The sequence below is a fragment of the Cnephaeus nilssonii genome (assembly GCF_951640355.1).
Source record: "Cnephaeus nilssonii genome assembly, chromosome: 2".
NCBI lineage: Eukaryota > Metazoa > Chordata > Mammalia > Chiroptera > Vespertilionidae > Cnephaeus > Cnephaeus nilssonii.
The window spans coordinates 60099457-60123521 of record NC_137073.1 but is presented as its reverse complement, the minus strand read 5'-3'; the positions used below and the strand labels follow the sequence as shown (position 1 = coordinate 60123521).

Genomic DNA, 24065 nt, shown 5'->3' with positions numbered 1-24065 from the left:
CACATGGGGGCAGGATCTTTGACCACATGGGGGCAGCTATATTGTGTGTTGCAGTGATGATCAATCTGCATATTACTCTTTTATTAGATAGGATAGAGGCCTGGTACAGGGGTGAGGGCCAGCTGGTTTGCCCTGAAGGGTGTCCCTGATCAGGGTGGGGTTCCCTTGGGGCATGGGGTGGCCTGAGCGAGCGGCCTGTGTGGGTTTGCAGGCCGGCCACGCCCCCTGGCAACCCAAGTGGAGGCCCTGGTATCTGGAATTTATTTTCCTTCTACAATTGAAACTTTGTAGCCTGGAGCGGAGCCAAGCCTGGGGCTCCCTCCGTGGCCGGCAGCCATTTGTGTTGGGGTTATAATTGAAACTTTGTAGCCTTAAGAGGGTGGGCCCGGCCAGGGTGTGTGGAAAGCTTTGCTTCCCCTGTTACCAGGGACAACCCTGGCCTGCTCTCTCAAGCTCCATTCTGCCGCCATTTCTGTTTGAATTTGTTTACTTTCTATAATTGAAACTTTGTAGCTTGAGTGGAGGCTTAGGCCTGGCAAGGGCAGGCGGAAAGCTTGGCTTCCTCTGTTACCTAGGAAGCCTTGCTCTCTCTGGCTGTAGCCATCTTGGTTGGGTTAATTTGCATACTCGCTCTGATTGGATGGTGGGCGTGGCTTATGGGTGTGTTGGAGATATGGTCAATTTGCATATTTGTCTATTATTAGGTAGGATTTGTGATCCATTTGGAATTGATTTTTGTATATGATGTGAAGTAAACATAAATATTAATTTCTTTTCAATATGGGTATCTAAGTGACCCAGCACCAGTGTACTTCATTGTATCCATTTTTTTTCCAATTTTTTTATTAAGGTATTATATGTGTACATATCTTACCATTGCCCCCCCCACCCCACTCCCATATATGCCCTCATCCCCCAGAGTTTTGCGTCCATTGGTTATGCTTATATGCATGCATACAAGTCCTTTGATTGATCTCTTATCTCCCCCACCTCTCCCTAACCTTCCCCCTGTAATTTGACAGTCTGTTTGATGCTTTACTGTCTCTGTATCTATCTTTTTGTTCAATTTTATAATGTTCTTTATTATCCATAAATGAGTGAGATCATGTGGTATTTTTCTTTCATTGACTGACTTATTTCACTTAACATAATGTTCTCCAATTCCATTCCAGGTTGCTGCAAATGATGAGAATTCCTTCTTTTTTATGGCAGCATAGTATTCCATTGTGTAGATGGACCACAGTTTTCTGATCCAGTCATCTGCCGACGGGCACCTAGGCTGTTTCCAAATCTTAGCTATGGTGAATTGTGCTGCTATGAACATAGGGATGCATATATCCTTTCTGATTGGTGTTTCTAGTTTCTTCGGATATATTCCCAGGAGTGGGATTACTGGGTCAAATGGGAGTTCCATTTTCAGTTTTTTGAGGAAACTCCAAACTGTTCTCCACAGTGGCTGCACCAATCTGCATTCCCACCAGCAGTGCACGAGGGTTCCTTTTTCTCCGCATCCTCGCCAACACTTGTCGTTTGTTGATTTGTTGATGATAGCCATTCTGACAGGTGTGAGATGGTACCGCATTGTTGTTTTGATTTGCATCTCTCGGATAATTAGTGACGTTGAGCATGTTTTCATGTGTCTCTTGGCCTTCCTTCTGTCTTCTTTTGAAAAGATTCTATTTAGGTCTGTTGCCCATTTTTTTATTGGATCATTTATCTTCCTTTTATTAAGTTGCATAAGCTGCCTGTAGATGTTGGAGATTAAACCTTTATCAGTGATGCCATTTGCAAATATGTTCTCCCATGTAGTGGGCCTTCTTGTTTTTTTGTTGATGGTTTCTTTTGCTGTGAAAAAGCTTTTTATTTTTATATAGTCCCATTTGTTAATTTTCTCTTTAGCTTCCATTGCCCTAGGAGCAGTGTCAGTGAAGAATTTCTTTTGGCATATGTCTGAGATTTTGCTGCCTGTGGATTGCTCTAGTATTTTTATGGTTTCCCGTCTTATGTTTAAGTCCTGTATCCATTTTGAGTTTATTTTTGTGTATGGCGTAAGTTGGTGATCAAGCTTCATTTTTTTGCATGTATCTGTCCAATTTTCCCAACACCATTTATTGAAGAGACTGTCTTTATTCCATTGTATGTTCATGCCTCCTTTGTCAAATATTAATTGAGCATAGTGGTTTGGGTCAATATCTGGATTCTCTATTCTGTTCCATTGATCTATATGTCTGTTCTTGTGCCAGTACCAGGCTGTTTTGAGAACAGTGGCTTTGTAATACAGCTTGAAATCTGGTATTGAGATCCCTCCTACTTTATTCTTCTTTCTCAGGATTGCTGTGGCTATTCGGGGTCTTTTTTTATTCCAGATGAATTTTTGGAGAGTTCTTTCAAGGTCTGTGAAATATGCCGTTGGTATTTTAATGGGGAGTGCATTGAATCTATAGATTGCTTTGGGTAGTATGGACATTTTAATGATGTTGATTCTACCAATCCATGAACATGGTATGTTCTTCCATCTGTTTACGTCTTCCTCTATCTCTTTTTTCAGTGTCCTGTAGTTTTCCGTGTATAGGTCTTTTACCTCTTTAGTTAAGTTTATTCCTAGGTATCTTAATTTTTTTGGCGCGATGGTAAATGGGATTGCCTTTTTAGTCTCTCTGTCTGTAAGTTCACTATTGGTGTATAGAAAGGCCATAGATTTCTTGGCGTTAATTTTGTATCCTGCTACATTGCCGAATTCCTTTATTAAGTCTATTAGTTTTTTGACGGAGTCTTTTGGATTTTTTATGTACAATATCATGTCGTCTGCAAATAAAGACAGCTTTACTTGTTCTTTTCCAATTTGGATGCCTTTTATTTCTTCTTCTTGTCTAATTGCAATGGCTAATACTTCCAGTACTATGTCAAACAGGAGTGGTGAGAGTGGGCATCCCTGTCTTGTTCCTGTTCTTAGGGGAAATGTTTTTAGTTTTTGTCCATTGAGTATGATGTTTGCTGTGGGTTTATCATATATAGCTTTTATTATGTTGAGGTATGAGCCTTCTATTCCCAACTTGTTGAGAGTTTTTATCAAGAAAGGGTGTTGGATTTTGTCAAATGCTTTTTCTGCATCAATTGATATGACTATGTGATTTTTATCTTTCAATTTGTTTATGTGATGTATCACGTTTATTGATTTGCGGATATTGTACCATCCTTGCATTCCTGGGATAAATCCTACTTGGTCATGGTGTACGATCTTTCTGATGTACTGCTGGAGCCGATTTGCTAGAATTTTGTTGAGGATTTTGGCATCTATGTTCATGAGGGATATTGGTCTGTAATTCTCTTTCATTGTGTTGTCTTTATCTGGTTTTGGTATTAGGGTGATGCTGGCTTCATAGAAGGAGCTTGGAAGTGTTCCTTCCACTTGAATTTTTTGGAATAGTCTGAGGAGGATAGGTTTTAGTTCTTCCTTGAATGTTTGGTAAAACTCTCCTGTGAAGCCATCAGGCCCCGGGCTTTTGTTTGCTGGAAGCTTTTTGATGACTGCTTCAATTTCGTCCATAGTTATTGGCCTATTGAGCTGTTTAGATTCTTCTTGATTGATTTTTGGAAGGTTATATTTTTCTAGGAATATGTCCATTTCCTCCAGGTTGTCCAGTTTGTTGGAATAGAGTTGTTCGTAGTATTTTGTAACAATCCTTTGTATCTCAGCAGGGTCTGTTGTTATTTCACCTCTTTCATTTCTGATTTTGTTTATTTGGGTCCTCTCTCTTTGCTTCTTGGTGAGCCTGGCTAGAGGTCCATCAATCTTGTTTATCCTTTCAAAGAACCAGCTCTTGGTTTTGTTGATCTTATGTATTGTTTCTTTGGTCTCTATGTCATTTATCTCCGCTCTGATCTTTGTTATTTCCTTCCTTCTGGTTACACTGGGCTTTTCTTGCTGCGCTTTTTCTAGCTCTTTGAGTTGTAGGGTTAAGTAATTTATTACCATTGTTTCTTGTTTTTTGCAATAGGCTTGTAGAGCTGTGAACTTCCCTCTCAAGACTGCTTTCGCTGTGTCCCATAGATTTTGGATTGTTGTGTTTTCATTGTCATTTGTTGCCATGATGTTTTTTATTTCTTCCTTGATCTCTCTGGTGACCCAGTCCTTGTTTAATAGCATGCTGTTTAATCTCCATGTGTTTGATTTCTTTGGATTGTATTTATTGTAGTTGATTTCCAGTTTTATGCCACTGTGATCTGAGAAGATGCTTGATATAATTTCTATCTTCTTGAATTTGAAGAGACTTTGCCTGTGACCCAGCATATGGTCTATCTTTGAAAATGACCCATGTGCACTTGAGAAGAATGTATATTCTGTGGCTTTGGGGTGAAATGTTCTGAAGATGTCAATTAATTCCATCTGGTCTAGTGAGTCATTTAGGATTGCTGTTTCTTTGCTGATTTTTTGTTTAGAGGATTTGTCCAGTGGTGATAGTGGGGTATTAAAGTCTCCTACTATGATTGTATTGCTATTAATCTCTCCCTTGATATCCTCCAGGAGTTTTTTTATGTATTTGGGTGCTCCTATATTGGGAGCCTATATGTTTACCAGGATTATTTCTTCTTGTTGGATTTCTCCCTTTAGTATTATGAAGTGGCCTTCCTTATCTCTTGTTATGGCATTTACTTTGAGGTCTATTTTGTCAGATATAAGTATTGCTACCCCTGCTTTTTTTTAATTTCCATTTGCCTGAAAGATATTTTTCCATCCCTTCACTTTCAATCTGTGTGAGTCTCTTGTAACTACTTTGGGATTATTAGTGCCATATCAAATCAACACTATTTGGGGTAATATATTAGTTTCCTAGGGCCATCGTAATAAAATATTACAAACTGGGTGTCTTAAAACAACAGAACTTTATTATCTCACAGTTCTGGAAGCCTTAAATCAGGGTGTTATCAGGGTAAGGTTGGTTTCTTCTGAGGGAGAATCTATTCCATGTGTCTCTCTCAGCTTCAAGGGCTTGCTAGCAATCCTTGGCATTCCTTAGGTTGTAATTGCATTACTATAATCTCTGCCTGTTTTCACATGGCATGTTTCCTGTGTTTCTTTGTCTGAATTTCCTCTTGCAAGGACACCCGTCATTGGGTTTGGGCCCACTATAATCCAGTATGACCTCTTCTTAATTTATTCACATCTGCAAAAATCCTGGTCCCAAATAAGGCCACCGTCACAGGTTCCAGTCAGACATGAGTTTTGGGGGCATACTGTTGAACCCAGTGTAGGTAGCAGTATTAGCATATGTCACTCATTTCTTTTCAGTATTAAAGAACAGTGTTGGTACTGAATGTACTCTAAGAGAAGGCAGAATAGCTATCTACTCTGAAGCTGCCCAGAAGCTACTCTTCCTCTGCCTCTCTCCTTAACTCTGTTGAGGCCCAGTGTCAGGAAACACTTGGTAACTTACCTCAAGCTATCCCTGTGCTGAGACTATAGATGCGAAACACAATTCAAGGAGTTAAGCCTTTTGAATATTTTCCTAATCATGTAACTCTGCATCTTCATTCCTGATGATGACTTCCAGTTTGCTGGGCAGGTATGTGTTTATTAAGAACATACTTCAGAGTGGGCTCCAAAAGGTGAGGACGGGAGGCTGAGTATGTGTTTGGAAGACCACAGGCCCTTTTACTGCTGGAGATTGCATAGCTTGATGGTTAGTTAAAAGGTTAGCTTCAGTTCATCAAAAGGGAGAAACTGTCTCTTTAAAATTATTATTCTAATTTTAGGACATTCTGGTAGCATCAAAACTCTCAAAATATGAAGTCTGACCCACTGTAGTCGGAGATTGGAATGGCAGACATTTCTGAGTCTCTGGAGCCAATCTTCAGTAGTATTTGTGATTAGGACTGGTGTCTAATTTTTATGTCATTGTTGCCAGAGCAGAATGTACATTTATTGGTCATTTTGTTGTATAGACTGCACACACCTATGTAGCACATACCCATATATCACATTTTGTGATGTGTGCTGTGGTGTTGTGGTGGGTAGGGTCTGGAGGCACACTTGAATTGTGTTAGATTGTTCACATATGATGTTAACATCTGATCCTAGCTATATCCTGTCTCATCACTTATAAGTCTGTCATTCTTATACGTATGAGGGATTGGTGGGATAACCTTTTGCAATAAAAGCTTACACTTAACTTTTAAGAAGTTCAGTTGACCCACGAAAGAACTCCCTGGACATATCAGTGTAAAATTAAAGCAGTAAATCAAAATGTAATACATAGCATAAGCGCCAGCATCTATCCCTGTTTTATTTTTTAAATCATTTTATGTTGTTGTTGCATTTTATTACATATCCAATGTTTGTATAACCCTACTTAAGTGTCAGAGGAGGAAAATATTCAAAAGGTTTAACTCCTTAAATTGTGTGTAGCATCTACATTCCCTTTCCCCATTTGCCATTTTCACTTTATGGAATCAGAGGATGGGATTCTAATGTTTAAATTTCAAAAATTAATTTAGAACCACGGAAAAATAGTTTTAATTTAATTTATACAAGGCAAAGGTAATTCAAAGCACTTGTTATGGTTAGTTAATACTAAAAATATAACCTGGAATTTTCTAAAAATAAGTGTTTGGTTTTTTTTCAAAGAAAATATTTTACTTTTACTCTATTATGTAATCATTTGAAATATATTTTAAATCAACTATTTTGGTATTTCCTCTTGGTGTACAGGGAATAACTAGTAAAAATTCGCCATGTAATTCTGATGGAGTAACTGCTCAGGAATTAGCCTGTTCAAGGTTCAGGCTCCTCTTGCCTTCAGTCCTTTCCAATGACATTTTTTTTGTACTGGCTTCTTTATGTTTTAGTTAATTCTCAAGGAGCATTGGCATTTTTCTCTGCTGAACTTCTTTTTAATGTTTTTTATTTCAGAGAGGGGGTGAGAGATATAAACATCAGTGATGAGAGAGAATCATTGAAGGGCTGCCTCCTGCATGCCCCCTACTGGGGATTGAGCCTGCAACCCGAGCATGTGCCCTGACAGGGAATCGAACCATGACCTCCTGGTTCATGGGTCGATGTGCAACCACTGAGCCACACCAGCCAGGCTCCACTGAACCTGAATAGTATTTCAAACATGTGACTTTTTTTCTTTCTCATCCCTTCTTTGTTTTTATTTGACAGTTATGAGTAGCTTTTAAATTTCTTTTTTCCATCAGTCACTTGGGATGGTTTGCTATCGTGATGCTATTGAGGTCAGGCCAGTGAAGACACATGTACCAAAGTGGTCATGTGTATCCAGGAGGGTCTGCATCGCTTTTATGTTCCTTGCATTATCAATCAGCAAAGCAACTATTTTTCCACTTCACATCCTCCCAGTGACTCACAAGCTTACTCAGACATTCCACAAGGTGTCTGTTCTCCTTTTTATTGCTTTTGAAGCAAGCAAACAATAGCAAGTTATCATGTCATCACACACTTTGAGTCCTCCTTGAACGGATTCTTGTTTCCATTCTCTTAGTTCCACAAGAGATTTATTCGGAGGTCTTCTGAGAAAATGGCCTCGCAGTTTACAAGACTCTGCCTAGGATTCATTTTAAGTATTGACAATGGCACTCTGTAAGAATATAATGCTCTATGAAGAACTTGAACTACTTTTCTGGGGTTAAGAGTTTTTGTATTTGGTCATCTGTGGTACTTGACTACTTGACATGAGACATGATAAGGGTGATGCTGTTAAAGAAGAACCAGTGGGAGGAACTGCCCCTGCCTGAGACCCTGTGGGCAGGATATGGCTGCAATTTTTTTTAAATGTTGTTTCTTATTTACAGCCATGAGGGTTTTCTAAAAAATACCTCTAAGCATTTTATATTAAAATTTGTGTTTCTTTTAGTAGCATTCATGCATGCATATCTTATATGATGATTTTTAAAAATCCCGTATGTCCTCACCCCTCCCCATGTACCCCAGCTTGCAACATTGAAATATTTCCATATACTATGAACAGTTTTTATACTTTTGTTGTGGGGAGAGATGAAACAGAAATAAAAGCTATATTGATTTCTTAACACTATCCTATCTAATAATCCTATCTAATAAAAGAGTAATATGCAAATTGACCATCACTCCAACATACAAGATGGCTGCCCTCATGTGGTCAAAGATGGCTGCCCCCATGTGGATACAAGATGGCTGCCACAAGATGGGCAGCAGGGGAGGGCAGTTGGGAGGGACCAGGCCTGCAAGGGAGGGCAGATGGGGGCGATCAGGCCAGCAGGGGAGGGCAGTTGGGAAGGACCAGGCCTGCAAGGGAGGGCAGTTGGGGGCGATCAAGCCTGCAGGGGAGGGCAGTTAGGGGTGACCAGGCCAGCAGAGGAGGGAAGTTGGGGGTGACCGGGACTGCAGGAAAGGGCAGTTTGGGGGGACCCAGGCCTGCAGGGGAGAGCAGTTGGAGGGGACCAGGCCTGCAGGGGAGGGCAGTTAGGGGTGACCAGGCCTGCAGGGGAAGGCAGTTAGGGGCAAACAGTCTGACAGGGAGCAGGTAGGCATTAATCAGGCTGACAGGGAATGGTTAGGGGGTGATCAGGCTGGCAGGCAGAAGCGGTTAGGGGCAATCAGGAAGGCAGGCAGGTGAGCAGTTGGGAACCAGCAATTCTTGATTTTGAGAGGGATGTCCGACTGCCCGTTTAGGCCCCATCCTACTGGGTCCCAGATTGGAGAGGGTGCAGGCTGGGCTGAGGGACACACACCCCTGTGCACGAATTTCGTGCACCGGGCCTCTAGTAAATATATATTTAAGAATGACATTTTATTCCGAAGAAACTATTAACAGTGGACTGAAATAGTGGATAATATTATTGAATAACTGAATTTCTTTCAGAGTGATAATAGAGAATGTTCTTATTTCTGGGAGTTGCATGCTGAAATATTTATAAATGAAATATCATGATATCTGTAACTTACTCTCATAGTTCAGCTAAAACCATAAAAATATATGTGTATGTATGTGTGTTACATGCACATAGAAACAAAGCAAATGTAAGAGTATTAAAAAACAGTAAATCTAGCATATGGGTGTCCATTGTACTATTCTTGTAGCTTTTCTGTAGGTTCAGAATATTTTTATAAATATTGGGGGAGAAAATAACTATAAACAACTATACTTTCTTACAGTACTCATTTTCTCACTAATTAGATTAATTTGTTACAGCATCAATATTTGAAGTATTTATTTAATATTAGATTTAAAACATTTAAACAGTAAAGAACTATATTTTTCTCTCTGACTGCTTTTTGGATTTATGAATTCTAAAGTCACAAGGTCAGGAAGTTCCAGCTTCCTTCTAGCAGTGGTACTTTGGGTCAGGAAAATAACTTCTTGCTGAGTACACACTGAAGAAAGGTTCCCTACTGCAGAGAAGCCATTAATTCTCTCTGTGTTATGTCATTAAAAGTCCCTGTTGGCTATAGCAGCCTTTTGTATAAACTTTGTCATTGAATGGTTCATCTCAGCTATTTGCGGGCAATTGATATTTAATGAGTAATATCTCTGTCCCTCTCTCTCTTTTTCTCCTTGGGTAAATGTTGGGAAAAAGAGATCCAGTTGTCCTGATTTTCCTGGTTGTCCTAATTATTATTATTCCACTGTAATCTATTTTGTCTCTCTAGACCAGGGTATCTAAATTGCTTCAAAGCCAAATTCAGCAGCAAAATTGGACTGATGATGGCTCCCCATCTGCTCGAGAGTTGCGGTCAGCCTTGCTAGAGTTTGCCTGTGTCCACGACCTAGAGAACTGCAGCACTACTGCCTTGAAGCTGTTTGACGATTGGGTTGCATCCAATGGAACTCTAAGGTGAGGTGTGCTTTTACTCAAATGAGCTCTCTTCCTCTTCTTTACTTCACATCATGTACTAAAACCAGGATCTTTTCATCCTGGGTCATACCTGTTATAAAACTGAGTGTTAATGTATGTGAACTCTAGGCACTTATGTTCTCAAATAAGACTTTTTTTATTGTGGTAAATTACATACAACATAAAATTTACTATCTTAACAAATTTTAAATGTGCAATTTGGTAGTATAAGCATATTCACCTCATTGTGCAACAAATCTCCAGAACTTTATCTTGTAAAACTGAAACTTCTTACCCAAACGAGTCCCCCCACTCCCTTTTCCCCAGCCCCTGGAAACACCATTTTACTTTCTTTTTTATGAGTTTTTACTGCTCTAAATACCTCATTTATGTGAAATCATACAGTATTTGTCTTTCTGTGACTGGCTTGTTTCACTTAACATAATGTCCTCAAACTTCATCCATGTGTCAGAATTTTCTCCTTTTTAAGGATGAATAATCAATCCATTGTATGTACATACCACATTTTGCTTATCCATTCATTCACTAATAGACATTTGGGTTGCTTCCACCTTTTGGCTCTTACCAATAATGCTGCTATGAACATGGATGTACATATATGTCTTTGAAGCCCTGCTTTCAGTTATTTCAAATATATACCCAGAAGTAGGATTGCTGGATCATATGGTAGTTCTATTTTTAATATTTTGAGAAACTGACACACTATTTTCCATAGCAGCTACACCATTTTACATTCCCACCAACTGCACAAGGGTTTCTTCCAATTTCTCCACATCCTCACCAACACTTGTTATTTTCTGGGGTGTGTGTGTGTTTTATAGCAACCATCCTAACGGGTGTGAGGTGTCAAAGAGTCTCTTTTAATTTAGGAATAAAACATAGCAGGTGGAGTTAGCAATTAGTAAAAACAGTTTGATGATGATCAGTTCTCTCTAGGTTCCCTATTGGGCATTATGGAAAAAGATTCAAGCATCAGATAAGAGATTTTAATAATGGCAGAAAACTATGCTCCCTCCCCTCTTCTCATCCCTCGCTTTGTATTTCTACCATGGAACTTAACACACTGTATTGTAATGAATATATTTCCTGTTCTGTACTTTGTGATAGCCTGTGAGTTCCTAGAGGCAGAGACTGTGTCTCTTTCTTCCCCTCTCCATTATCCAGCCAGTCACCTGCTTGGTTCTTTGTGGATGCTCAGCAAATAGTTATTGTATTAAATTGAAGTCATATATCTTCTAGTCCCACCAACTAGGAAAGTAGCAGCCACTAAATTAGCCATTTTCTTCACTATTGGTTAGTTGTACAGTGAAGACTCTTCTGTACTGCTCTGCTCTGACCCCTAAAACATCATCACTAGTCGTTTCCTTACCTTTGAATTTAGGATGTTTTTGTTCTCACATTTGAGTACCTCTCTTACAGCCTACCTACTGATGTCATGACTGCTGTGTTTAAAGTCGGAGCAAGAACTGAGAGCGGCTGGTCGTTCCTCTTAAGCAAGTACATCTCTATAGGCTCTGAAGCAGAGAAGAATAAAATACTTGAAGCTCTTGCCAGCTCAGAGGATGTTCGGAAACTTTACTGGTATGAAACCAACCAAGGAATATGATATGTAGAAACCAAAAGTATGAAAGCACTGTGCTGCAAGGGTGGAGAGCTCATTTCCTCTGGGATCTCCCTTTTACTCACAGGCCAGACTTGACTTGGTCAGTGGGGTAAGGAGCCCACATGTGCTGGCTTTCAGCTCAGGAACTGGACAGATAGGCAGAAGGTGCTTTGCCCGAATCCCAGCACCCACCTACTTTCTGCTTAAACACGGCTTCGCTCCCTTGGCATGTTGTCTTCATTCCACAGTTAGTGCTTCATTCTTTCTGGTCAAGGCATTGCTCTGTCCAAGCTGTCATTTTGAAAATGCAAACACTACAGAAAAAGGGATTATGTAAAAGCGTGTAGGCTTCATATGAATTTGTCAGACATTTCCTTTCTAATATTGACCGACAAAACCTGGAAATGGGAGTTTCACATGCGAAAGAAGGGCCGTGAGCAGGGCCTCCTGACCAAGGAGCCAGCAGTGGTGGGGCAGAGGAGCACCGGGATCCAAGGGAAATATGAAAGGAGCTTGAGGGTCAGCGCTGGGAAGGTCAGGGGGAGGCATTAATGTGTCACTGCTTCTCTTGTATAAATGTGCACAGATAAATCCTCAGTGTCCCAGAGATGTCGTCAGCACCGGCCCAGACCTGCTTTCCAAAGAATGCGCTGTGAATAATTATTTTCCTTAACGTAGTAGCCAGCTTCTGACCCAAGCAAACAGAGAAAAGTTTGTTCTAAATTGTAATAATTTTTTTGTTTTAAACAAATAAGACACTAATAAATTCCCATTATAAAGTATTTAAACAATATTTAAGAAAATGGGATAAAACATGAAAGTATCTCTTATATGATTCTCTCATATGATCCTTTACTTCCATTCTTACACTCTCTGCCACCAGTGTCAATCCTGGTCTGTATATTTATATGTCAACATAGTTTATACTATCCCCAGTGTTTTGTGATGGTCCTTTCAGCCAATGATCTTCTCTGAGATTTGCCATGTCAGTTCATGAAGCCTACTTCATTTGTTTGTATGGATGAATAGTATTCCATAGTAGGGCTCCATCATAATTTGTTTAACCCATCACAGCTTGATGATTACTTGGGTTTTCTTTCTATTAAAAGTATTGCTGCATTTTTGGGGGAATGTGTTTTCTCTATATACACAGATTTCATAGCTCAGGAGATGAGAACTGCTTGTGTTCAGATGCCAGGCTGCAGTATTTACTAGCAGTATAACTGGGGCAATTACATAATCTCAGTTTCTTATAGAGTGGGTATAGGTAATAATTGCCTTTTTTTAAGCGTTGTTGTGCCAGCAATTTAAAACATTATCTGGTATATATGAAATATTAATAAATAATAACTATGAATATCAAGAGTATATTCTGAAATGTGTCTTCATTTTCACATTATTTAAACAGCCCAGTTTTTAAAGAGTAATACCTTATATTAAAATCATTTTTTTCTGTTAAGCTTTTTAACAGGAAAAAAAAAAATCAGTCTTCAGAATTATAAATTCTACCAGGGTTTATTTCTCAAATGTCTTTACTATATCAAGAAGTATGTATTATCTCAGAAGTGCTTATCTCATTGGTGAATTATTCATTTAAAAAAATGACAAGTTTTCAATCTATTGATCAATCTTAAACTAACCAAAATTCAATATCCCTTGAATTGCTACAGAGCTTTAATTATGAGACCAGCACTAATCTAAGTTCAGTCATCACTTCATCATGAATAGTTATTTTGGAAGCTAAACCTGTTTGCTTTTCAGGTTAATGAAAACTAGCCTCAGCGGAGATACCATCCGAACACAAAAGCTGTCATTTGTCATAAGAACAGTGGGCCGACATTTCCCTGGACACCTACTGGCATGGGATTTTGTCAAAGAGAACTGGAACAAGCTTGTACAGAAGTAAGTGTCTCAGAGTTCCAGCTTTTAGCGTTTTCAGTCTCTGCACTTGAAAACTATTCTCAATGTTGTATTGGTTCACAGGCCTTATGATTTGCTGTGAGAGGAAAATGCTTCGGTAACATTTAACCAAAACACTCAGAAATTTTCACATTTGTAAGCATAATTCCATAATGTGAATCACATTTGGGTACTAATCAAGCCTAGCCATGCCCGACTCCAGGTCACTTAGCTGAGCATGGCCACGGGCTAAATCAGAAGAGCTGTTTAGTTACGTGTGTTGAAAAATGCCTCTTCAATGCCAAGGGATCAGTTCAGAAGTCACATCCAGGTAGACAGCACAGATAGGGTTTTTTTTCTTTTAAAGCAATAGTATTACAATTCAGGATGTTTGCTATGATTTTTGAATAGATCTAACGGATTAATAATTTATCTGGTATTGCCAGCTCCTGCCTTTTGTGCCCACCTTTCCTTCCCACGGGCAGTAAGTGCGTGTAGGACTTCTCCCGACTTCCGGAGCTGCAGTTCCCAGCAGAGGGACGAGACTGCTTTGGCATACGTAGCTCTCAGGAAAGCATTTCCTTTGCATTCGGGAACTTAGCTTACCAACAGCTACCTCATTTTTTGCTCTTGTATTTGTATTTCTTCAGGTTCCATCTGGGTTCCTATACCATACAAAGTATTGTTGCTGGATCAACTCACCTGTTTTCAACGAAGGCCCATTTGTCGGAGGTTAGTTGTGTAAAATGCTACTAACGGAGATGGGGTATACCTTTCCTCTCAGGCTGCTCAGTTTAAGTCAGATGGTGGCTTTTCATGCCAATTCCTGTCCCTCTTCTGCCTTCATCAATGCTAATGATTCTGCATTGGGTTGCGTCTAAAGGCTGGATATACAGCAATGAGAAACAATTCTGGTGAGGAAAAATTCTGATTCCATTCTCAACAATATCCCCTTGTCTCCCTGATGCAAATAATTTTGTAGTTAAGACCAGTATATGCCAAGTTTCTAAGTGGTAATGAGATTGTTGTGAAGAATGCAACTTGAAGGGTAAAGTTGGCCACCAAGCCTAACTTTAGACTTTATCTCACTTGCTATTACTTGGCTATTTTATTTTAAATTTGAAAAACTCATCCTTATGGGAGTAAGGAGAACACATTTTTAAAATTACCTCAGTTTAACCATACTTGATTAGTAACTTGATATAACTACCCTGGATATTAAAATACTTTTTGTCTCTACTTTCAAGACATCAACACAGCCAATAACTAAGTGAAAGTTTATTTGAAAATGATATTCAGAGTTACCTGAGATTAACTGTTATTTTCTTCTTTTGAAATATTTCTGTGTGCAACTTACAGGTCCAGGCATTCTTTGAAAATCAGTCAGAGGCAACCTTTCAGCTTCGTTGTGTCCAGGAGGCTTTGGAAATCATTCAGTTGAATATCCAGTGGATGGAGAAGAACCTTAAAACTCTGACGTGGTGGCTATAGCATGCACGACTGTACCTCATTTTGTCACCCGTCAGAGAGCTTGTTAACTTGGGCTCTGTGTGTTAACTTTTGCAAAAGCCAAGGTGAAGCCAAGGATCGCTGCTGAGTTGTTTGCACTCTTAGGAGTTGTAGTTCACTCAGAGTCCATCTGTATTTCCCGTTGGTCTTTCTGAAATGTCTTTGGGCAGTACGTAGTTATTTATGACAAAATTACATTCACTTATATGCCAACCATCTACAAAAACAACAAGTAATTTTTATACTTTGAAGATACCCAAATGGGGAATAAAATTGTTTGGAATTCTGTTCTATTTCTCAATATCCATAAAGTACTGACCCAGTGAAACAAGGAAAGACCTACCATGGGAGCCGCCAGCCATCGTTGCAGGCTGCTGGCTTGTGAGCAATTTGTTGTTTCTTGTTGATAGTTATTGAATGTGGTAACACTTCAAAAAGTATGGCAATCAGTGAAGTCGATGAAGCATGCAACTGTAGAGAGCTGATCTCAGGTGTGCAGATCTACTTTGATTTGGGGTTTTGATTAATCCTTTATTTCCTGGAAAATTTTTAAATAAGATCTACTATAACTATTATATTTTTTTCTGCAGAATAGCTAGGTGCTACAGAATTTTTAAATTTTTGTTGTATTAAAAAGCTAAATAACAAGGCCAAAAGATTATATTTTCCCAATATTTAACATTTTCTTTTTCATCTTTTAGGAAAATGTTTCAAACTAAGATAGCTTTAATTATAATTATTTTATTCATAAGTTTCAATATTCTCCATATCTGTACACCTTTACCACTCCTTGCCCTAGATATACCTTATGTTATAAATAAGTATTTTCACAGTTACGGCAAACATTTTGTTATACTGGTGTCTTTTATCATTACTTTATCACTGTTACTAAAAATATAGGTTGTTTTTAGATGCCTTTTGGCATGATAAATTATAGACACTTTCTCTCTAAATCATACCCATGGGTGGATTTTTCATTTTATATGATAGAGTAGCACATTGGAAACATTTTAAAGTAGGGCCTTGGAGAAATTGAACATTTTTATTTGAAGTTCACCATAGTACCTTAAAGGAATGAGAGAATGTGAGAAAGGAGTAACTTGATTCGTATGGAATATGGTGGGCTTTGAGTTTTTTCCCACTATCAAATACAGTACTTTTCTTTAGTTGAAAAATCATAGTTTTATTTTATCATGGCCAAACTAGCAAATTAAAGGGAATGTCGGAAGGAAGGAAGGAAGGAAGGAAGGAAGGAAGGAAGGAAGGAAGGAAGGAAGGAAGGAAGGAAGGAAGGAGGGAAGGAGGGAAGGAAGGAAAGAAAGGTCTAAAACTGTATGGCATTTTTACTCCTTCTAAAGGAGAAATACTGTACTTGAATTTTGTGAGCTCTGCAGACTTATATTTAGATTATGGTGTTTCTTTGATTCTTAGGAGAAAAGCTTTCTTCCAAATAATTATTGTACTTTATATTGTGTTTGAAAACATATTTGTACAAAAAAGGATAATTACCCATTTTCAAGCACTTAAAAACACTCCACAGAATCAGACAATGGGAACGGTCACCTTTTTTTATTCAGCAAGTGTAAAGTGAAAACATGTGGGATTGTGTATAAAACTATATTTTATTTTATGAAAATATTTTTATATAACAAAATTTAAAAGGCTGGCAAGCTGAAATATAGCTTTCTTTACTCCTAGTGTGTTTTCACCCAATTTAGTCTTTTCTAAACATTTATCTCTCTGTTTTAGAATAGAAAACATTATATCCTGAGAATCACAGCATCATCTAAAGATGTCTTATTGAAACTGGGGTAATTGTAGGTTTTTATTCCTCTTGTGCTTCAGTAAATGAATGATAATCTAGTTGATAGTGAAAGTTAGTGAGTTTTTATATTTTTAGAGTGGGGAAAAATACTAAACTTTTGAGGTTTTTTGTTGTTGCTGGGTTGTTTTTTTACCATGTTATATTACTGAATTCCACTTTGATACAGAGTTTAAATTTTGCTACTTCTCAAATTCAGTTGATGCTTTAGTTTTATCTGCCCATCTTCACATGGCTCCTGTATCATGTGTTAACTGCATATGGCAGATCCTGTCCTGAATTATATCATTTTTCCTGTGAGAATGTGTGTGTGGTATGGGGTGTGTGTTATTATTATAAGTAAAACCTTATCAAAAGTTCTAATCCATCGCAATCTTTGTACTCAAAAGCCGTTCATTCCCATGAAACCAGATCCCTACTATTTATAGTTGTGTTTGTGGGCCTCACCTCAGACTATTTGCAGTTTTAGTAGGTCTTACCTCAAATTTTCCCACAGAATTCCATAATTTTCATTGTTGTGCTAATCCATCTATATGAGACATCTAAAAATTAACCTTAATCAGGAACATAAGGTTAAGTAATAGCTAAAACATGTAGTATAGTAAGTATAATTGTAGCTTTTGAAGTTTTTCCCAAAAAACTTTATCTTGGCCACTGAATTTCTGAGAAGTCAAATAGACTGAAGCACAGCAGTTAGCCTTTTTTATATAAGCACATAGGTCCATGATACAATTAGATACTTGTTTGACAAGTATTATATTCATTGCAGAGAGACAGTCTGCTTGAATGTAATGTCAAAGACACATCTTGATCCTTAGGAAACATAGAATGGAAAATCTGGAGTTATGGGAACACAAAACTTAGGCTATGAAAGTAGAAATCCAAGGAGTCCGGTTGGTTCTGTTAATATCAAGCGATTGGAAGTATTAAACCGCAAGAAGTGTCAGCTTCTGCCATAAGCCTGCGCCTTCCTCCATCTTACTGATTTACATAAATCTCTAAGTGAATTTAAGTGTCCCTGCCATTGCTTCGGTGTCCATGAACTTTCTTGCTATCACAGGTTCCACTTGAATCTAATATTCTTTGCCATTCATGTTTTCATTTTATTGTACTTGGCCATTGTAGGAACAGAAGAGCTGGCAGAAGAGCCCTGGGTACACAGAGGATGTTGAGCTGCATCAGTCTTCCTGGGTACAGAATAGAATGCTTTCTGAATGTTGTACAGTAAGAAATGAAAATTAAGTGCTGAGTTTGTTGGATTACTGATAGCCTGTTACCGAGTTGGATTTTAAAAACATTCTGCTCAGACTAAAGCACCTGGAACCATAATCTACAGTCAGATTGCTGATCGTTCACATAATGCCTTTGCATTTCGTGGGCCTGCAGGGAAGGCCTATGCATCTCAGGAGATGTATCATCACCAAGCATAGCAGTTCCTGGGCTAAGTTTGCAGGCTAAGACCTGAATTTCCTAAGTATGAGGTAGCTCTTCTTCTCCCCTTTGCCTTTGTTTTTAGTGTTTTTATTGGAATTAACTCTCTTTTTAAAGAGCTTCCCCTCAGCCCCATTTGTATTTTTTAAAGTAATGTATATAATTTTGCTGTTTTTTGCATTCTTGTATTGTGTGCTTCATTCTCTGTATTGGCAAGTAAGTACCAAATGAAAAGTGGAGGTCCAAAAGTATGATAAATCTCCTCTTCTCCCTTTCCCGTATTGCCGGCATGGGCAATCGCTAGTAGAGTAGTGTTGGCTGATTTATTTTAGTGGCTTTTGGGGGGTATATACTTTAAATATGTACATATGTGGTTTTGATGTGTTTTTATATACTTTCATTTTGTATATTTTGTCCTGATGAAAAATGAAATATTGTCCATGAAAATCTCTTCTGCCTTCCCATATTGTCTGTGTGGGCAACAGCTCTGGAGTGGATTTTTATTTCCTTTTTTGGAAGGAGGTGGTGATATTGAGAGGTGAGCAGAGTATGTTCTTTTAAAAACGTGTACAAATGTTTTTGCTGCTATTTTGTGGGTGTTGTTTCATTTTGTACTTTGTTCATCCTTCTCATGGATAATGAAGCGTGGAGATCCAGAAGTCGGACAAATGTCCTGTTTACCCCTCTCCTTGTTGCCTGCATGGACAGTAGCTAATACAGTAGTTGTTGCTGTTGTTTTGATCTAGGCTTAGGTGTTGGGAGAGATGTGTATCATTCTTTCAGGTATACTAAATGCTATGCTACTTATTTATTTTTCATTTTATAAATGTTCTTTTGCATGGATGCATTATACACTTAATGAAACAGGTTCAGAGAATGACAGATTTTCTCTTTTCCTTATTGCCTCTTTGGTCATTAGCTGATAGAGTAGTTTGCTTTGTATTGTAGTGTAGAAGAGAATGGGGTATGTACTTACTGTATATAAATAAATTTGCTACCACTTTGTACTATTAATTCATTTTGTACAATGTCCTTCTCATAGGACATTTAAGTACCCAATGACATTGAGGTCGGATGTATGACAGTCTCCTCTGGTCCCCTTCCCTTATTGCCTATGTGGGCAATGGCTAGTAGTGTAGTTGTTGGAGTGGGTTTTGGCGGGTGTGTGTGTGGGGGGGGGGGGTGGGCAGGGATGTGTACTTACTGTATATACCTGTTTTTACTACTGTGTTGTATTATTTCATTGGGTGCCCAGACTGGAAAGTAGCTAATGACCCATGGAGGTCTGGATGTATATGAGTCCCTCTTCTCCCCTTCTCATATTGCCCGAGTGGGCAATGTCTGTTAGAGTACTTGGTTAGTTTCAGGGTTCTTTTGTGGTTATTAGGATAAATTCTTTGTACTTTCTTATTATCGTTTTCATTGGGCACCAATCCTTCACTCGGACATGTAGGTTCCTAATGAACCATGGCATTCTGGATGTATAGCAATCTCCTATTCTCCCTTTCCCTTTTTATCTCTGTAGGCAATAATTTTAAAGTAGTTTGGGGTTGTTTGTTTTTTTGGGTTTTTTTTTTTTTTTGAAGTTTTGGAGGGTGGGAAGGGACTAAGGGCTAGATATATCCTTTTGAAAACTGTGTATATAGTGTTTGTTACTGTGTTGTGTTAGTGCATTCTGTACCCCGTCCCTTACTTGGACGTGTAGGTACCGAATGAGACGTGGAGGTCCGGATGTATGAAAATCTCCTCTTTTCCCCTTTCCTTATTGCCTCTGTGGGCAATAGTTTTAGAGTAGCCTAGATTGTTTTTTTACTCTACCACTCCCTCCCCTGGGATGGTGGTAATATGTACTTTTAAAAATGTATATAAATTTTGCTTTTTTAAAATTTTATTTCATTTTGTACCTAGACCTTTCCAAGAACAACTTAGGTACATGATGAAAATTAAGGTTCATTCTATGAAAAAAATCTCCTCTTCTCCCCTTCCCTTATTGCCTGTCTAGGCAATGACTAGTGGTGTAGTTGTTTAGAGGTTTGGGGGTTTGCTTTATTTTCCGCAGGATTATAGGGGATTTCTGGGTTGGCTTTTTTTTTTTTTTTTTAATGTATAAATGTATAAATGTTTGCTGGGTTTTTTTGTTCTTTCTCCCCAAACCCAGTTTTCTGTTTGGACTTGTAGCTATCAGATGTAATGCAGAGGCCCAGATCCAGAGGTGTAGTAAATCTTTTCTCCCTTACCCTATAGCCTGTGTTCATGAGAATACTGTAGGGTTTGGGTTTTGTTTTTGTTTGTTTGTGTTGTTGTGGTTTTTTGCTTGTTTTTTAAGGTTTTAATGGAGAATTGGCTTCTTGGGCAAGATATGTAAATTTTTAATTGTATATAAATGTTTTGCCTCTTTGTTCATTTCATTTTGAATCTAGTTCTTTGCATGACTATTAAAGTACTTAATGAAAGTTGAGGTTGATTCTATGAACTATCTCCCCTACACCCCTTCCCTCATTGCCTGGTGGGCAGTGGTAGAAGAATAGATGTTTGGGTGCTTTTTTGGAGGGATAGGGGGGTGGGGGAGGTGTGTGTGTGTGTGTGTGCGCGCGCGCGCACACACACATTTTTAATGTATATAAATATTTGCTACATTTGTGTATTATTTCATTTAGTACTCAGTCCTTTGCTGGGACTCTAGGTACATAATGACACATGGAGGTCCAAACCTATGATAAATCTCCTCTACTCCCCTCCCCTCACTGCCAGCACAGGCAATAGTTTTATAATTTGGGTTTGTTTCTTAGGGGGAGGGATTATTTGGGTGGGTAGGGTTGGGGGAAAGGGCAGGGTATGAACATTAATATATATATATATGTACATATTACTGATTTTGTACCTAGTCCTTTGCATGAATGTATAGGTACAAATGAAAACTGAGGATCAGTGTATGACAGATCTCCCCTCCCCGGCCCCTTATTGCCTGTGTAGGCAATAGTGACTAGAATAGTTGTGTGTTGTTTACTGACTTGTTTCTTTTGTAGAGATTTATATTTTTAACAGGGGAATATTTTTAATACATATAAATATGTTTTCATTTCTTTGTTATTTCATTTGTATTTAGTCCTTTGCATGGCTATGTAGGGGCCTAATGAAAATTAAGTTTCATAAATTGACAGATCATTTCCTCCTTTCCCACAGATTTCCTTGGTTAGCTGTGGCTAGTATAATTGTTGTTTTGTGGTTAGTTTGTTTTATTTTCTAGCATGTATGCCTTTAACGATGTAAATATACACAGATATACATAATTTGCTTTTTTTCTAATGATTTTCCTTTACTACTTAGTCCCTTGAAGAGCTCTGAATATGCCTAACAAAAATAAAGTTCCATCAAGTCCCTGCCTCTGACTTGAAGGCATTGCATTGTGGTGATGTCACTAATGGCAATGGGCATATAGCCAATAAGATGGGAGAAGACACTTGGACATGGCTAAGCTGTGAAAGCTAATCAGACTCCGCTTTTCCTACTTTCATTCAAACTGAATGAAATGGTGGGAAGGGACCTGTACATTGGAAATCCCAGAAAGGCAAAAGGACAGTACTAAGTAAAAGTCTGTTTAACGTTTATTGCTGGTTAATCTTTCAGTGACTGGTAAGCCAATAGAAGTGCCTTGATAGTAGCTTCTTTTAAGACTGGAATCCTATTCATCCACAGAAGTCTGTTGCAGTTCCACCAATAGCATATTCTTGTGTACCCAGTAAAAATTATTTTGGTTTTTGGAATGTAACTTTTGACTTATTGTCGTGGTTCTAGTGAATGACAAAATGGGCCCAAAAACTAATCCAAAAGTAATTTGTGGGACAAGCCCTCTATCTTTCAGCACCACATGTATGTGGTAGGGCAAGTTGGTCCTTTCCTACCCAGAGCTCTTCTGTGTGGCGACACCCTCCTCCTCAGTTCTCCACTAGCTGGATCATTCCTGTTCTTCCTTCCTTTTTTCTGATCAGTGCCTACACCATTAGATGTTATCTTCAAGTGCACTGAAAAATGTAAGCCAGTGTTGCCTCTTTAGCTATATGCTTTTGCATACATTTCATACAGTCAGACCTGTATGTTTGCTTTCACCATTCTCAATCATACATCACATTGACTCTTCATCCACCACAAAGTAAATATGACTCCACATTTGTCTGTATCAAAGAAAACATGTGTAAAATCCACCCCCTGTCCCTCTCTTCCTCCCTTCCTTCACGCTTCTGAGCATCATTGATTTAATGTGCAATTTATAATGAATATAATGCTGAAGAGTTGCCATATTGCTATTACATTTTTAGAAATATTGAGTGATAGGACTCCTAGAAAATTTCAGAGATTTTATTTATCACATCAAACTCTCAGGCTCTAGGGTTGAAAATTAGCCTACACTTTGCTGTTACTTATACCTGCTGTTGTAGAAAGAAATAAGAGCTTATTCGTGACACATTTAACTTTGATCACAAATAAAAGAGAAGGGGCACCTTTTTAGAGTTAGTCATGGTAGTTCGTGATATTTCTGAACAGCTTTTAATTTAAAATACTTCAAAGAAAGTAAAGGTTATGGCTTAGCTGACTGAAATGCTCCAGAAGTTGAACTATATAAACCATTAGTACAATAATACACCCGTATGTGCGTGCGTATGTATAAAACAAGAATTCCAAAATAATTGGAGCATTTGCATTAATCATCAAAACTCACATTAAGTCAAAACTTAGTCTTACAGCTGTCCTGACTCAAGCCAAGTGTTCCATGTTGCTGTGAAGAATAGTCTCTTTCGAACACTTTGAAAAGTAATTACTTGGAAACTTGTAAAGGTATTACATTTTTGTATTTAAACACCTATGGAGATCTCCAATTCCTAGAATCTGAGCTTGTGGGAGGAATTCTAAATTTATATCATAATCTGTCTTTTGTGAAAGATTTTGAAAATAGTATGTGTGTATATATATACATATATATATATATAAAACCTTATATATGCAAATTGTGTTGTATCACTTGTAAAGGGAAAAAGCTTATTTTTCTTTATACTTCTGATAACTTGTTTTGCATATGACCAGCACTGACTGAAAGGCATGTGTAACTGCAAACACTGTTGCTTTTTGTGTGAAATGAAAATAAAAGTATTTAAATATAAATATCGTGTGGACTATTTGGATGAGAAAAAAATACATACAGGGGTCGGCAAAAGTAGGTTTACAGTTGTGAGTACGGGAAAAAGTTTATTCTTGTATTATTTACTAGTAGCCCGTTTGCACGAAGATTCGTGCAATAGACCTTCATTCACCTGGCTGCCTGCACCAGTTTTCTGCCGGCACCGGGGACCCAGGCCTTGGCTGTGGCCACCGCCTTCTGCCTTCTTTCAGGGTCGGGGCTTGGCCCCGGGCGGTGGCCTTGGGCTCGGCCGCACCCAACATCCCTGCTAAGGATCGCAGGAGCCGACCCCCAGTGATTTCCTGCGATCCATGCAGACTCCCCACTGGTGCCCAAGGCCCGGAAAGCCTCGGGCGGCTTTCCCGGCCTTGGGCTTGGCCGCACCCAGCGTCCCTGCTACGGTTTCCTGGTGGGCGTGGTTGGTGGGCGTGGCTTGGGCATAGCGAAGGTGCGGTCAATTTGCATATTTGTCTATTATAAGGTAAGATTATTATATTACTTATTTGTATTATTTGTCTTGTTATTATTTCATATCCTCACTTACGATTTATCTTTTAGGTAATGATGGCTGATAATTTAACCTACTTTTGCCCACCCCTGATATAAAGGAGGTATTGTCTCAGATTACGAGCTCTTCCAGGACAACGGCCATATTTCATTGTCTTTCATAACTTGTTTCCTACCTCACCAGGACCCCAGTATCCTTACCGCACGTTGACTCAAGGTTTCTCACACTCACACTGTGACATGTTGGGCTCTCCTATGCCTTGTGTGAT

At 38.7% G+C, this 24065-nt stretch overlaps 1 protein-coding gene across 1 annotated transcript in view; it reads left to right on the top strand.

The window, feature by feature from the left end:
- LNPEP (leucyl and cystinyl aminopeptidase) overlaps positions 1-23603 on the top strand; it is a 95694-nt gene extending 72091 nt beyond the window's left edge. Inside the window, exons 14-18 of the mRNA XM_079797629.1 lie at positions 9647-9831; positions 11272-11433; positions 13217-13357; positions 14005-14086; positions 14714-23603. Coding sequence (XP_079653755.1) covers positions 9647-9831; positions 11272-11433; positions 13217-13357; positions 14005-14086; positions 14714-14845 — 702 coding nt within the window. The 3' untranslated portion in view covers positions 14846-23603. The remainder of the gene's footprint in view (positions 1-9646; positions 9832-11271; positions 11434-13216; positions 13358-14004; positions 14087-14713) is intronic.
- Positions 23604-24065: the final 462 nt, after the last annotated feature.